Source organism: Nymphalis io, chromosome 15 (genome assembly GCF_905147045.1).
Source record: "Nymphalis io chromosome 15, ilAglIoxx1.1, whole genome shotgun sequence".
In the NCBI taxonomy this organism is placed as follows: domain Eukaryota; kingdom Metazoa; phylum Arthropoda; class Insecta; order Lepidoptera; family Nymphalidae; genus Nymphalis; species Nymphalis io.
Genome location: NC_065902.1, coordinates 3,417,640 through 3,434,355, shown reverse-complemented (window position 1 = coordinate 3,434,355; position 16,716 = coordinate 3,417,640). Strand labels below are relative to the sequence as shown.

The 16,716-nt window shown below is 32.7% G+C and overlaps 1 protein-coding gene across 5 annotated transcripts in view; it reads right to left on the bottom strand.

Annotated features, from left to right (window-relative positions):
• The window catches only part of LOC126773897 (uncharacterized), a 234,069-nt gene that overhangs the window by 55,112 nt on the left and 162,241 nt on the right, over positions 1–16,716 (bottom strand). The window contains exon 1 of one of the 5 annotated variants that reach the window (XM_050495143.1): positions 6,164–6,272. The exons of the other annotated variants lie outside the window; for them this stretch is intronic. Coding sequence (XP_050351100.1) covers positions 6,164–6,263 — 100 coding nt within the window. The 5' untranslated portion in view covers positions 6,264–6,272. Of the gene's footprint in view, positions 1–6,163; positions 6,273–16,716 lie in introns of those variants that run through there. 5 annotated transcript variants of the gene reach the window in all.

Below are 16,716 nucleotides of genomic sequence, written 5' to 3'. Positions count from 1 at the left end.
TGTGAAACTTTTTTCTTTCTATTTTCACAAATCATAAACGTGTGGGTGTGAATTGGTATGGGGAAATGGAAGTTGTACGAGGTGCTACATTTTAGACACCGTGACTTTCACCGCAATGACGGGAATGGTAGACTCAACTGGAGAACGCGGGGACGCCCGAACCCCCCTGGAAATCGCCACCGGGACCTCTCTCTGGTCGCCAACCAGCACGATGGAAGCCATCCCAGGATTTTTCGCATGTTGGCTGGGCAGCCTTTCGTAGATGGCGAACCTACTAATTGGGCCCCCTACTAACTACGGTCGGCCAGCGGTGCACCGTATTTCGGATCCCGCTGCCCTCCAGATTGAGCCGGCTGGCGTCATTACGACTACGGTTAGAGCCTGTCGACAAATGCAGAGCACAACTAAACAGTACCCAATCCCCCAAGATAAGCTACTGTGAACATCGCACCGGAACACGACGTGCCACATGACAAGGCAAATCTAGCCACACGACAGTAATGCTAGCTGCGGCCAAAGCCTACCACCTAGAGTATGCTGCTCAGTTAGCACCACCCAGAGGGCACGTGTAGGGTAAAGAGGGATGAAACCTGACTTTGGCAAGACGCGAACGCGAGCAACTTTGACCCCCAATGTGTTTAATAATATTCGATGTGATTTGGAAGCTGTTAAAAAACCGATCCACGTGTTTCCTGTGCGTCCTCTAAAAACAATATGAAAGACACCGATGTTGGTTTATTTATTCCATTGCTGGCGTATAAATGACCGCCATTGCAATGACCCAGTCGATAGATCACATAGATCTTAATCGAAATGCGCTGGTTCTAAACCGGCATGAGCCATAGTTTTCACGTACTTACTTCTGTTATAACTCGTATATCTCTATAAATAATAAAATATAAAAGTATACTCTATAAATCGTATCATCAGTGATGAATAAAAAACATGCATGTGCTTAATGTTATGTTCATAGTGATGTAAACAAAAAATATATTTTCGTAGCTGTTTGTAAATATTACAATCCGAACAAAAAAAAGAGGTCTTAAACGATTAAATGATGAGAAAAGCTTCGTTTATTTTATAGCACATAAACGTCGCATGAAGCCGAATCGGCGACATTTTAATTTTATAACCGTAGTTATCGCTCTATTATACGTATCACGAACATCTTTATTATAGGTTTCTTACACGTTAGATTTACGTGTTATTTTTATATGAATAGTGACGCTCTTGTACGGAAACTGTTTTGCTGTTTATGAAACGTTGCTATGTTGTCGCTGGTTTTATTAATTTAAGCACATTCTTAAACCAAATCTTGTACAAGTTTATTCAAATATAAACAAAAAATATTAATTGTTACATCCAAATAAGGGTCTATTTAATTTAAAAAAAGTTTTTTTTAAAAGCTTAAAATTGAATTTGTGAATTTATACCATTCATTTGACATCAAACTTAAACCTTTGCTGTTTTTATATTTCTTACTATATTAGAGAAATTATATCAACCATGTTGGATTTGACACACTAGAAGCTAACGATAGATAGCGATAAATAGCAAGCTAACGGTAGATAGATGACAATAGATGATCATAAACTTATACAAATATACAAACATTTACAAACCATAATTCTCCTATTTGCTTTGGGTAACTGTTGAAGTTTTAAATTTATGTATTAATTTCAATATACCAAGTCATATTAAGCATACAATGTAAGTAAAATACCACTGAACTCATTTTAATTAGAAATTTTAATGATATTAAATACCTCTTGTATAGAAACAAAAAGGCATCGACAGGTTTTGCTCGAAATGTCAGAGATGCCGAACCGTCGACGAGCACATTAGCATCGCGACCCTCCCACGACCTCCTTCACCCCGCGACCTCGGCCTAGGCCCAGACCCTTGACCTTGCCTCGAATTTATTCGATGCACTTTGAACAGACCGGAGTATCACAAATTCGTAATGGCCGAGGTAAATTATAAGCGTCTTATGCAAATTGTGAGATACCGGTTTTTAAGGTTGATATCCCACGAGTGTTTTTTGTTTGTTTATTATTAACATTAGTATTCTTTAAAACTTTGCAATTAAGAAGTATGACTGGAGTAATAAAACAAAATGTTACAAAAAAAAAAACAAAAAAAAGATGCAGTGATCTCGGATTTCATTAAGAATATTTTATCTAAGTTATAAGTAATAATGAGTTGCATTATAATTATTACTGTTTTGTACTTTCAAACTTTCACGTTAAATTTTTAGTTAGTAGTTATATATATCTATATTTTTATAATGGTTTTCAAGATAATACTAGATTTAAATGTTAGATAAAATGAGTATATTTTAGAAATTCGTTAATTCTTTATAAAGAGCAAAAGATGAAAAGAACACATATTGAAATTATAATGTTTCAAGTGGCTTAATATTCTGTACAGGAAACAAATATAGCTTTTCTATTATTATTATATGAAAGAGCGTACTTCTGCCTTTTGAAAACTGTCTAATCCTAAAATTCAATAACACTAATAAGTGAGGAGAATGGGCGAAGTTTGCACGGTGTACGTGATTTAAATATGGTCTTATTTACCCCTGTACCTGAAATTCAAACAGCGTGACCAGGGTTGCCATTGTTGCGATTTCCTGCTCTCGAAAGAAAAAAAAAAAAGAATTCCAGGTCAAATTTACCTGCGCATTTTTTTTAACGGTCAGGTATATTGAGGACGATTGTCCTTTCTCGGAATAACGAGATCCTTTAACGTAATGCAAAATAATACGACAACAAAGAAACATTTCAAATTACATACATAACTTAATGCCATAAGGTTGATAATAGATTGAAACATTTTTATGCACTTGGTCAGTTTAGGTTTGTGTAGATGTGAAATTCAGTACTGTCAAGTTAAGACGTGTTCAGGGATGAAACGGGCAAGTAAGAGCGGTCGGTTTTTTTTTTACAAAGTAAGTATTGTAATTGCAGTGCTGTGGGAAGGGTATTCGGTTTAGGGTTTTTTTTATTATTCATGAGGAATGGAAGACATTGCTTTACTATTATTAAAACGAAGCCATGTTGTAAAAGTATTTGTCAGGCATAATTTTCGTGACAAGTTAAGCATTACAAATTGTATTGTATTCATTTATTTATTTATTTAAAAACGTTTTTGACCACCACATTGTGTAGTAGGACAAAAGGCGGAGAGAATGCCTAACGGCATTCTCTACCAGTCAACCTAGCAGAAATCCGTGAAGGCGGTAATTAATAATTAAAAATATACATACATACAAATATAACAAATGGAGCTTGAATGGAGTAAGAATTAGAAACGAAACCAGAAGTATGAATAGAAACAGAAAGAAGGTAAGAATCGTTGCTGCGCTCTGCTGACGATTGTGATTATCACACAAAAATTTGAAACTCTCTTTCAAATATTCAGGGGAGAGGGTCGAAGAGAATAGAGACAAAAGGAGATAGTAATCGGAAGTCTCTACTTTGTCGAATAGTAAACCATTTTAATTTATCGCAATACTGAGAAATATGATATTTAATTACAACTTTAACAAAAGAAGTTTTTTTTTCATAAATATCTATCGAATATCAGATTACATATAACATATAATTTATGTATACATATAAAGATCATTTTAATAATCAGACTGAAATGAACTAAAAATATTTTTACTTCTTCGTAACGTGCTGAAATTCTTTTTCTTATTGTAAAAAAAAAGACATTAGAACATTTTTCTCAACAAAGCAAATGAACAACGTGCAAGACATAAATTTTCCTTAGTACCGTTCTTTTAATAAAATTACGTAAAAAATAATAATGGTGCTGTACCAATATAAGACGTATGGACAAGTATTGAATTAAAGTATTACGTCCGAATCACGTCATACAAAGTGTTTTACATAAGGTACCATCATCTATGGGAGATAATTTCTCAGAGAAAACTGGGTGAAAGTATATTTTATTATTGGTGCGAGATTACGTTTAGATGTAACGTCACTTTTACTCCAGTTTTCAATTCTGATTCATTACAAAAAAAATGGCGAATGTTACGAAAGTCGGCAACAATAGCAATGAAAATTATTATATTAATATAATAACTATATTTGAAGTTTCCGTTTGAAATTACTGCAATACTTTTAGTATAGTTACTATTTCTCTACGATAATTTTATTTTGGAACTTCAAAGCAAAAATTTGAAAGTCATCAATAACGTATACTTTAGTTTCAAAATTAATAGTTATAATTCACTTTCTTGACTATTACGTAGTTTTTTATTCATCAACTTCAGATACAAGGAAAAAGAAAAAAGAGTGTAACTTTATTAATAGATAAATAAATAAAAAGGGTAAAATCAAATTATCATTACAAATAATATCATTTTACATAGATATTTAGTGACCACTAATTTTTCTCTTACTGTCATCATTAATTCGACATTCGAAAGAAGAAGACGACACGATTTAACTTACTAATCTTTCGCTTAACGATATTTAAACGTTAAGCAGTTACTTCTATTACACTGGATAATTTAACAAATGGTCAATCTATTAAACATACCATTTATACATATAATAAATGTACATGGTGTTTAACGACAGATCATATACGAGTAAATGCATAATGAAAGTGCTAGCAAAAAATAATTAAATTGAAAAAGGGAATTAAGGCTCAGTAAAAGTACGCATTAATCCTTAGGGGGCTTTAAGTGTAGCGTTTTGGTTAACTTTGATGTAACCGGTAAAGTTTTTGCCGTTAATTGACCGTATATATTTGCCATTTGTAGGTTCACCATTGTTTAGGAGATCAAGGCTACCTGCTAAGGGTAAAATATGAAAGTACGGGATGAGGACAGACAGTTTTTTTTTTGAAATGTTAGGCCTGCAATTGTTCTAAAAATATCCGTTAGTAACTTTCGTCTTTTCCCAAAAGATGCTTTAGTGCGATCTTTTATAAATTCTTGAGGCTTGACGTTCAAAAACTCTATTATTTTTCTCGGCTTTGTTTTGAAAGGTGCATTCGTAATCTTTATTAGAGTGTAAAATAAATTGCATATCCAAGAAATTAAAACCAAATGAGAAGTCAAGGATTTTTAGGTTAAATTTTGATTTCACTTTTCTTCAATTATTTTTACTTTGCACAATATTTATGTACTAGAATATGATTGCAATATAAAAGTGCAAGAAGAAAGATTATTATCATTAAGGTTTAATTTTGTTGGAAACTTGTCTTTAAGTCGAACCTCGGTAAGTCGAAAACCTCCAAAACTCGAAAAAAAAGTTTTGTTTCCTTCCCTTAAGTCCCCAAAACCTCCATTACTCGAAACAATCAGTTAGTCCTTACAAGCCATTTTGGTACATATTTTCCCCGTATGACAAGAAAAAATAAATTGGACATCTGTATCTTGAACAAAGCATTTTTTTTATTTTACAACCTTTACAACTCGATTACAGCAACTTTAACATTTTAAGGATGTTTTGAAATCATGCTGCTTTATTATAAATAAAAATATGTTTGTTACCTCTGTTAACTTGTGTTTCCGTTTATTTTACCTGTAACTCACTCTGTATTTAAGAATGATGAGAAACAATTCTTGACTAAGTAAATTTAAATTTGCATTATACGTTAAATACTGTAAGAAAGATTTAGTCTATTTTAATCGATTTCCTTAATGAAAAATAATTCAAGAAATAGTTTTGTGCTAGTGTTCATGCAAATGGATGAAAGAAAGCGTAGCGACGCGTATCACGGCGTATATGCAGTACGAAAGACATCAACGTGGTCGCGTGCGTGCTGGGACTTCGAGAGATATTTTCCTGAATATAGCTCACTTCAAAACAAATGAGCGTTATTATCTATAAATTAAAGCTGTTTCAAGAATCTAAGGTAAATTATCGTTCACGCTATGCAATTTAGTGAAATAAATAAATAAATATAATGAAATTGTAATATAACATAACAAATGAAATCGAATAATTGAAATTTATATTTTATGTTAATTTTTGTTCACAGGAATGTTTATTAAAATACATGATTATTACTTACTTTCATAGTTTAACATTATTGTATTGTTTTTCGTTAACTTAAAATTCCGCAAAATAAAATTGTCGAAAAAATTCAACCTTTGAACAAGTAATTAATTATTTATAATAATAATTCAACTTACGACCATCCAATTCCTCCTCGTAGTCCGAGAAGCTTTTTTCATCATCCTTGATTGGCTGGTTGTCCGGCTTTTGGTAGAATCTCTCCGATTTAATGTACATTTGTAGGAACATAACACCAAATTTATAAAAATACGGACGATGCAGTTTTTTTTATATTTTATTTCAGTCCAGTTACGCAAAAAGAAATATAAAGAACGTGTTCTTAAAACAAATAAAATATAATCAATGCACAATTAAATAAAAACGAAAAACAATAGTAAGAAGTCACACAAACAATTATTTAGTTCCAAGCACGATAAACATAACCTTGAATATCCTTAAAACACAATTGCAACTGTTCAATAATAACACGGCAAGTATGAGTCTGTATATAGAGGTATATACAATGAAGAACGCAAGTACCGAAAGCGCGTGTATTAAAAATACTAAAGTAGAAATACACAGTACACCTCACAGATGTCAACTACGCACAAGAAGGAGACGCGCGCCCGAGTCGACGAGCGCCCGCGCACTGCCCGACCCCGGTTATCAGACAAAAAAACTCAGGTAGTGCCTACCGCCTCCGCCCGTTAACGGCAAATTGATTTTAATTCTCTTTAAGATTTTTGGAGGTGTCATTTTTGGTATTGTTTTTTTTAATACCACGTGGTGTTTTGAGATCGGTTTCGTGTGTAATTTCTTATTTTTATATTATTTATTTATCAATAATAAGTATATTTATTGAGTTCGCTCAATGTGCTGTGTTAATAATTGTAATACGATTTTAATAGGATTAAAAAATACTATAAAAAATATCTCCTATTAAATTGAATTATACAGTTTAATCTTAAACTAGATAAAATTAACTTTCATAATTAATTTATAAAATAATGGGTGGTATTTAATAAAGAATTGTTTTTATGTGTTGTAACGTAAGAACTTTTTATACGTACATAACTCCAACAAGGAATATGACTCATGCTCTTAATTTTGGGTGAAGCGTAGAATGTCTTTCAATACCATTTTTTTTTAATTTTGTGTCACGAAATATTTATTGAAGTAGAAATATCTGTGAAAATCTATATCTCGTTAATATGTCATTGATCTTAGAAAAAATGTTCTTGGGATACAAATAAAAATAACGTTATTTCAGGGCATCAAATCTATACAATTAATTTAAAATTAGAATGAAATTCAATAAATCACTATTCAAAATCAAAATTAATTTAATATTTTCGCAGGTAGAATTACTTTCAGATGTTAGAGTTAACATATCATAAATTATATTGTTCGATGTTGTATGAATAGAAATGTTTACGATAGAATTCGATTGATTTAAAATATTTATTAAAATTAAATTAAATCGATCGATTAAAATTTATCATATGCTATTATATATTCTTATGTTCATCTTTGTTTAATAAATAAAATTAATTCAATAATAATTAAATATAAAATGAATAAATAATAATCAATATTCATGTGGCAAGCATTTAACAGTTATGGCTGAGCCAATGGCATCGTTTGAATTTAATTAAAGTGTCCAATGAAAATTATACTATATTTGTTAGTTGGATGAGAGTTTGTTACATTAATTATCTCGCCATGGGTGTACTGCAGGCGATCATGTTAAGATTAGTTATCTAAATTAGGGATCGAAGACACCTGCGCGACACAATCTATGCGCTCATATGTGCAATCATAAAGCCACAGTACAGGGATTTAGTAGTTGTTTTTTCATAACCATATAGTATTAGTACCAGCTGGCAGCTGGCAGCGGTTGGAGATTAAGAGCTGAAAATCGAGCTCAGTGGCGTGCCATTGGAGAGACCTATGTCCAGCAGTGGACGCGAAAAGGGTGACGATGATGATGATGATGATGATAGTATTATTTATTTTAATGAAGTTTAGAAATTAAAAAAGTAACTCTCGTTAGAAGCAATAATGTAAACATCGACAGTGTTCCTTAAGCTGCTTTAGTTGTGCTTAAAATTTACTTAAAAAATTTACTAAATCCTTCTATACAATTATTACAAATTATACTTTAACTCAAAACGACTTACTTATTAATGTATAATGATATTAATTGTTTTGGGAATAAATAAAAACTATATGTCCATATTCAGTCACGGACACAGCAGTATATAGGTTTCGAGAGTTCTCCCCCACAGATGTGGCTCGCTCCGAACAAGCTACGCCTAAAAAAAATTTCTGGAATGATAATGCACACAATTAGTCATGATAAAACTTGTTTTCTTGATGCTATCTCGACTCCAGCCCTCATTATCAATGACAATAAGCTCATTAGGCTCCTAATTACACACCTAATGGTTTTTGCTAACTTTTGAACGGAACAAGCTACGTGAAAACGGATGAGTGCAATCGATCGGGCGTGTGCCGAAACCCCCAACTAGACACCAAACTTTTTTTTTAGGCGTAGCTTGCTCGAAGCGAGCCACATCTGTGGGGGAGAACTCTCGAAACCTATCTACTCACAGCGTCTTTTATAATTATGTATAAGTGAGATTGACGCGACGCGACACGCTGGGTTCCGTAATGAGGATACTTCAAAAAATTTAAAATTACTAAGTTTTCTTTGTAATAACAAACATATATGAACAGTTTTAATAGAGTTAGCATAAACAAGTAGTTTATTATCGTACCACTGTCGGGCAAAGGTCGGGGCTTCTATTAATTAGAGAGTTTCGAGTCTATCGCGCTGCAGGTAGGCGGTTATTTAATTATGCTACACAGTTTTCATCTTTGGTAAATATTTTCATGTACATATCAAATATTAATTGGTAGGGCTTTGTGCAAGTCCATTTGGGCTGTTACCCACTCATCACATACTCTACCGCCAATGTTTGTGGGCGTGACCACCTACCTTAATTGTCCGTCAGTACATAAGACATACGAGATGGCCCATTGGTAAGAACGCGTGAATCTTAACCGATGAACGTGGGTTCAAACCCGGGCAAGCACCTCTGAATTTACATGTGCTTAATTTCTGTTTATAATTCATCTCGTGCTTTTCGGTGAAGGAAAACATCGTGAGGAAACCTGCATGTGTCTAATTTCATCGAAATTCTGCCACATCTGTATTCTACCAACCCGCACTGAAGCAGCGTGGTGGAATAAGCTCCAAACCTTCTCCTCAAAAAAGCGAGAGGAGGCCTTAGCCCAGCAGTGGGACATTTACAGGCTGTTACTGTTACTGTTACTGTACATAAGACATAAAAAAACAATAGACTATAAACAATAAATGTATTATATACGCCATGAAATACAATACGCAGTTTTAGCAATGTTAATAAAACTTAATGCCTTAAAAGGGTAGCGTAATAATGTAAAAAAAATAAAAGAAAAATATTATGTCTAAAAAATAATGTGATTATCATACAGGATAGTAATTATTAATATAATATCAATTCCACTAATAAATTTGAAAAGAAATAATGAAATGATAGAATGCCATTTGAATAATCTGTGAATAACATAAGCACGCGGCTACCGCGTTACTGATTTTACAACATCTCAATATGGCCGTCCGATTGTTGTCGGACTTACAAATGCGTAGGCGCATAATATGAATCGACGCGGAAAAATGTTCGAATTTTGAAATATTACCTTTCGACTGCGTTTTTGGTCAAAACATCCTTTGCAATGAAACCGGTTTGATTTATATCAATAATGTTCTTTTTGGCCATGTATTGTTAAAAATATTCTTACAGAATTCCATACATCTAACGGTTGCTTGGATTTTTTGGCAAAATACCTAATTTTTTTTTGTTATAGTGATACTCGTAGTATCTTGTGTATTGTTTCATAATTTTGTATGTCTATTAATATATTTTATACACTAGGAAGGCAGACGAGCACATGGGCCACCTGATGGTAAGTGGTCACCAACGCCCATAGATATTGGCATTGTCTGTTGCCTTTTCGGTAGTTACTTTATACCTATCATTGTTATTCAATCATCGATCGATCGTTATATTTAAAGGATATATAAGGTATATAAGATCAACCCACTGTTCCATAGATTTCTTTAATGGCTTGTCAAAATGAGACAGTCCATACTTAACACTGTTTATTTACACAAAAAGTTTTCATGTGTTGAAGTGTTCACGACGGTTGTTTAACACAAATAGATATATATTAGAAACCTTTAATGAATACTTATAAATATATTGCCATTTTATTGATACGTTTTTGTAATTAAATCAGAAAATAAGAATTTACATATTTACTGTACATATATGTACTGATTTCTAAAACGAAATAAAATAGCATATAAATATATAAATTATGTAATATTCTATTAATACATTTATTACATACAGTACAATACTACAGACTAAATAAACTAGAACAAAAAATGTAATCAGTAAGTGCGGGAATACCAAATTGCTGCAACGTAGTCAACGTATTAGAAAAAAATTACCATTCTTCTATTTTTGTTAGCCGAGATGACCTAGTGTTTGGAACACGTGAATCGTAATAGCGGGCTTAATTCCAGTTACCACTGAATTGTCGTGTGCTTAATATGTGTTTAATATTTCATCTCGTGCTCCGCGGTTAAAGGAAAACATCGTGAGGAAACCTGCATGTGTCAAATTTCACTGAAATCGTGTCACCACCTACCAGCAATAGAGTAGCGTGGTGTAATAAGCTCCAAAACTACTCAATAGGAGGCCTTAGCGCAGCCGTTACCAAATAGCTCTGCACTATGTGATAGTTAAGAAAATATATTGCTTTTACACAAGACGACTTTAGTCGCTCAACTTACGTTAAATCTAAAAAGATTTGTATTTTCTGAAAACGATTCAATAATAAGCCACCATTTAATAATAATAATAATAATAATATAATATCCTGGGACATTCTTCACACACGGCCATCTAATCCCAAATTAAGCTTGTATAAAGCTGTGCTATGGAAACCTGATAACTGATACCTACTTTACTGATACATATGCCGTAACAGCCTGTGAATGTCCCACTGCTGGGCTAAAGGCCTCCTCTCTTCTTTTTGAGGAGAAGGTTTGAAGCCTATTCCACCACGCTGCTCCAATGCGGGTTGGTAGAATTCACATGTGGCAGAATTTCAGAGAAATTAGACACATGCAGGTTTCCTCACGATGTTTTCCTTCACCGTAAAGCACGAGATGAATTATAATCACAAATTAAGCACATGAAAATTCAGTGGTGCTTGCCCGGGTTTGAACCCACGATCATCGGTTAAGATTCACGCGTTCTTACCACAGGGCCATCTCGGTTTTACTGATACATATACCTACTTTTCTTTTGTAAATACATACTTATATAGATAATTACAACCAGACTCAGGACAAACAGACATGTCCATGCACCCAAATGTCTGTCCTGGGTGGGAATCGAACCCACTACCAATCACGCCAACCGGCTCGTCATTTAATATTTACTGATACACCATTTTTTATTAAAATCGATTTGACTCATCTAAACCTCGCTGGGATTACACGTTTTAAGTCAAAATTATATAACCAACAATTTTAAGAAAAAGAATAAATTACCATTAACGAAAATGTATTAAAAAAAAAAGTTTTAATTAAAAAAAGTAATATTATACATATAATTTAAAACAGGCTTTATCTTTCAGGGTTTGATTAAGGATACAAAAGTGTCAAAACATCAAGAATGACTTATGTCCGTCTATGTATGTGTCAAAATAATATAAAATTTGACATATTGTTCTCATTAGGGTGTACCCGACCGTGTCATTCATAAGCGGCTCGGTGTTCGAAATAAGAATGATAAAAACAAAATTTCATGTGCGAGATTAAGGTCGATCGTCTACCGCATCTTCTGAGCAGTGAAATTCGTGAAGATGTTTAAAGAAAAATCGTACGAAACCGCGGGCTGAAACTAGTACGTAATTTCTTGATTAATAAGCTTACCCAAATCTTTAAAGACAGACACTCAAACAGACTATCGTATTTATAATTTTAGTATAGATATTTAGTATCGCGCGGAAACCACGGAACGCAGCACCACGCAGAGCAGCTAGTATCAAATATTTATTTAACATATTATATAAATTTACATTATAGCATGATAACAGCGGAGAAAAGTAAACACTCCAACGTGGAGTAACTAAAACGTAAGTTATAGCTCAATGCAGCACTTGCGAATTGATGGATTGATAGATTTAAAAGCTTCTTGTAAAACCAAAGGCAAAATATAAACTGCCAAGTGTACCAGTCGCGTGGTTTCGTGAGTTTTTTTTCCGTGAATGTAATGACGTAATATAATATTGATGTTTGCTGTAAATATTCAATTCTCAATTAATCTCTTTTCTCATTTTGTATGCACATATAAACGATATTATGTTATTTAGTCGCAATATAGAATATATTTTTGTTATTCCCACTGAATGGTATTATTATTTTTTTAATGAATCGCAACTTTTTATTTATTTTATATAACTAAGTAAGTGGTCACTGTCGCCTAACGATGGCACTGTAAGGAATATTACCTTTTCTTTACATAGTAAATGCGCCGCCATGCTTGGGAACTAAGATGTTATGTCACTTGTGCCTGTAGTTTCACTGAACTGACTCAACCTTTAAACCGAAATACAACAGTACTCACTATTGCTGTTTAGCGGTAGAAGTGATGCTCAGTGGTAATTTTATTAATGTAGCCAATCTACTGGGAGTAAACCTTATTTACAATATAAAGAATCAAAGCTTAAATCTGTGTATACTTATAAGTATAACATAGTCCTAATAAGATAATAAAATATATATATTTTTGTCCTTTATAATGTAACGTTGTGTATTGTAGCTCTGTTTCGCTCTAATGTAAAAATTTTAATCCCTTATAAGTTAAATCTTCTCGAAGACAACGTTGAAAGTGTATATTTTACAAGGAAATTGGATCCGATTGTCTCAAAGGCAAACGCTTAAGGTACGACAAGGTGTTAGGCGAAAGATAAACTACCAAACATAATTGTTAGTGTTGCAAGAGCAATGCTCTTGTTATGGCGAGGACATGTATCTTGTATTTAATCTTGCGTATATTGAGTCTAATAATTCAATATATTAATTTTTTTATACCGTTCAGATGATGTTTGAAAATACTCATTTATTACAAAGATAAAAGTTTGTTATCATTATTTTTACGGACCCATGTAAAGTTTTTCGATTAGAGTAAACTTTCTTATAAAAATTAGTTTAACGTAAGTTTCAAGAAGACAAATAGAAAAAGAGAGAGGGAGAGAGAGAGAAAGTTAATATTATATGCATATTTAATTCATTATGAGATATAGTTAGTTTTGTGAATATGGCGTTTGCACCATGCTACTGGTGCTACTTTACAAGCAATCCGTCGGCAATTTTATATGTTTGAAGCGTGTCAAGCCGCTGATGCTGCAAAATAGCTGCGATTATCGCTGAAGTTTATGGTTTACGTTTTTATTTAAATTTACTTATAGGCGACGACAAAACAACTACCATTCGAAGCAGTAGTGAACAGTTGCTGGCGAGCAGGTAGCAACTGCAGCATTTTTTACAGGCTAGATGCTGCCTCTTGCAATCAAAGCCAGCGACAGGCGACACTGACGCCGGGCGTGTTAAAACACCATAAGCTATTATTATATATATTCTTATTATTTACAATATCAATATTATGTAACAAGTAACGACGATAAATACCTTCGAATTAAAACAATTGACCCATTTCATAACATAACATTTCATCGTAATTATATTATTTTAACAATATCAATCAACGTTTTAATATCAATGTTAGTTCACAACGACCAGTAATTTCAATTATTACGCAAGATTTCTACTAAAAGCAAATCCGATACACAGAAGACTTTGCATAAAACTTATCCGAGTACATTAAACACTTAAGTGGGTGGTATTAATATCACGGGTAAAGACGGAGGTATGCGATTAGTGTATCGTATTATGGAACGATTAGCATCGAGAAGGACGGCGTGGGCTGGGTGCGGTACGAAACCCGTTTAACAGGACTACTCCCTTCTGATTGCGTGGCGGAAGAAAAGTGGACCTGACTCGTCTCTGAGACCTAACTCATAGTTACGAGCTACTTGGTCATCAGAGCTTGGTTTATAGACACCGACTCGATATCTAAATCAAATATATTTTTCTATAACATAAATTTAATCTTCATATAATCCGTAATAAAGTTCGTCAATATTTTCAATAAAGTATGTAAAGAGATTGGCGCTGATAAATTTGGATCAAAGTAACTAAAACAATTCGTTTAGAACATTTTAAATATTCTATTTATAGGCTTATCATTCGAGCAATGTTTTGATACCGTACTGATAAGTAAACCTTTTATAATAATAAAATAACCCTTTATTTAACTGTAGAGATTTTCTTAGAGTTTATTCAGATTAAACGGATTTCATCTTCTTACTCGATATTATCTGATATTATATAAACATGTTTTTTTTTTATAAAACTAGGCTTATAAATTAAGTAGCATTTAATTATATTACGTATTTACACTTATAAAACGAGCGAAGATCGTAAAGATAAGAGTATAAGTCGATTTATTGAACAATTTAGCGTAGACAAGTTACTTTTGAATATTAAGATATTCTCGAAACTTGATTTACCTGAAACAAGGAAAACATGACGTTATTAATTTTTACTAGCAGAAAAAATAAAGCAAATTAAAGCAAAATACAAACACTTGAAAATTAACACTGGGCGAGCTCAAAGATGTAAACGGGTAATAAATAAAGGTGTGTCCTTATGACGTCACAATTATTATTTAATTTTTAATTCTATAGATACGATATTACATAGTACATATGTATATTAAAATCGATTATAAAACTTCACATTAACACTTGAAAACATTTATCAATTCGTTACATTATTTTATTTGAAACGTCTGTAATTATCCGTTTCCTTTGACGGAGTCAATTTGGCAATTAAGGCGTTTTAAGGCATTATAAAGGTTAGGAATCCGCTCTCGTGTGACGGTTTTCCGATCTATAAATGGTAAATAATTCATCGTTCAAGCGACTAGTTCAGCGCCCCGAATTCACACGAGCACGATGAAGGTTACAACATACTTATTAAATATACACCATTAAAAATACTATTTAGTATTTTTAGCCCACTTAAAAGAAAGAGGTCATGAACAAGAAAGGAATGAGGCCTTCAACATTATATAATTTGCGTGATTCTTGAAATCTTCAACGATTGCAAACCGATCTTAATTACTATTTTATTTTTGGTTTTGTACCCCGAGGATGAATTTTTAGGAATTGGCGATGCAAGGAATATTAACTATTCCTTTCAACCTCAATGCGCCACTTATCTTAGGAACTAAGATGTTATGTCCCTTGTGTCTGTAGTTAGATAGCCTCATACATCCTTCAAACTGGAACGAAAAGATACCGTATTGCTGCTAAGCGGTAGAATTTCTGATGAGTGGGTGTCCAGGCGGGCTTGCACAAAGCCTAGCACGTAATAAAATGTATGTTTGCATGTAAATAAAAAACAGAAAACAAAGCTAGGGGCTCGCCAATTATATCTAAGATGATTCTAAGTTATTGCTCAAATAACGATTTTTAATTGTAACATATATAGTTGTATGTATTTTTTAAAATATTGTTGTTTTATTTGTATACTATTTTTATCATGTAACACATATCTCTAGCTATATTGATTATTATTGATGATAAATTTCGTTAATATTTTTCAACGTAAACTCGTTTATGATTATTTATTAATCATTAAGAAATATCTTTCTTTTCCTTAAATAAATTCCTAGACATTGCTTAACGAACGACTTCTAGTTAACGGCAATAACTCAGCAAGCGTTAGCTAAGAAACTGCCAGGATTGGTAATTTTCGTAGATTTATGTAGTATAAATCTTTTAAAATAATACGAGAGTAACATTCCATAGACATCCCACTGCTGGACATAGTCATATTTCCTCCAGTTTGGATCTATCCTCACTGCGGATTGCCGGATGGTCATGTGTTGCAAATTAATCCAGCACATGCAGAGTGCATGAGACTCCCCTCCGTTAAGCACGCAATGAATATTAAATACTTATTAAGCTTAAGGTCACCTAGGTTTGAACATGCGATCTTCGTTTAAGATTCACGTATCCTATTTAGTGGGTCATATATCGAATGACAAAATTATATAAAAAAAGCTATATTTGGTATGAAAGTTCTGCATTAGCATTTGTATAAACAGATTAGCAGATTAGCGAAGTATAAATGACATGCAAACAAAATATCTCTTTGTATACATGTTTATACCTGATTTTAGTATTATAAATCGAAATACGTGGGCAATAAATTATATAAACCTCTACAATATTTATTGAGACAAACGTTTTCTTTTTTCTAATAAAACTGTCGGGCGAAACTTATATAAAAGTTTAGAAGAATGAATAAATTCCGCTGAATTAAAATATATATTATATTAAGCTAACTTTTATTATGATTTCATTCTAGTTGAATTTATTCAATAGACTATTTATATATGTATATAGATAATTGAAATAAGAGCATAGCCTATAAGTA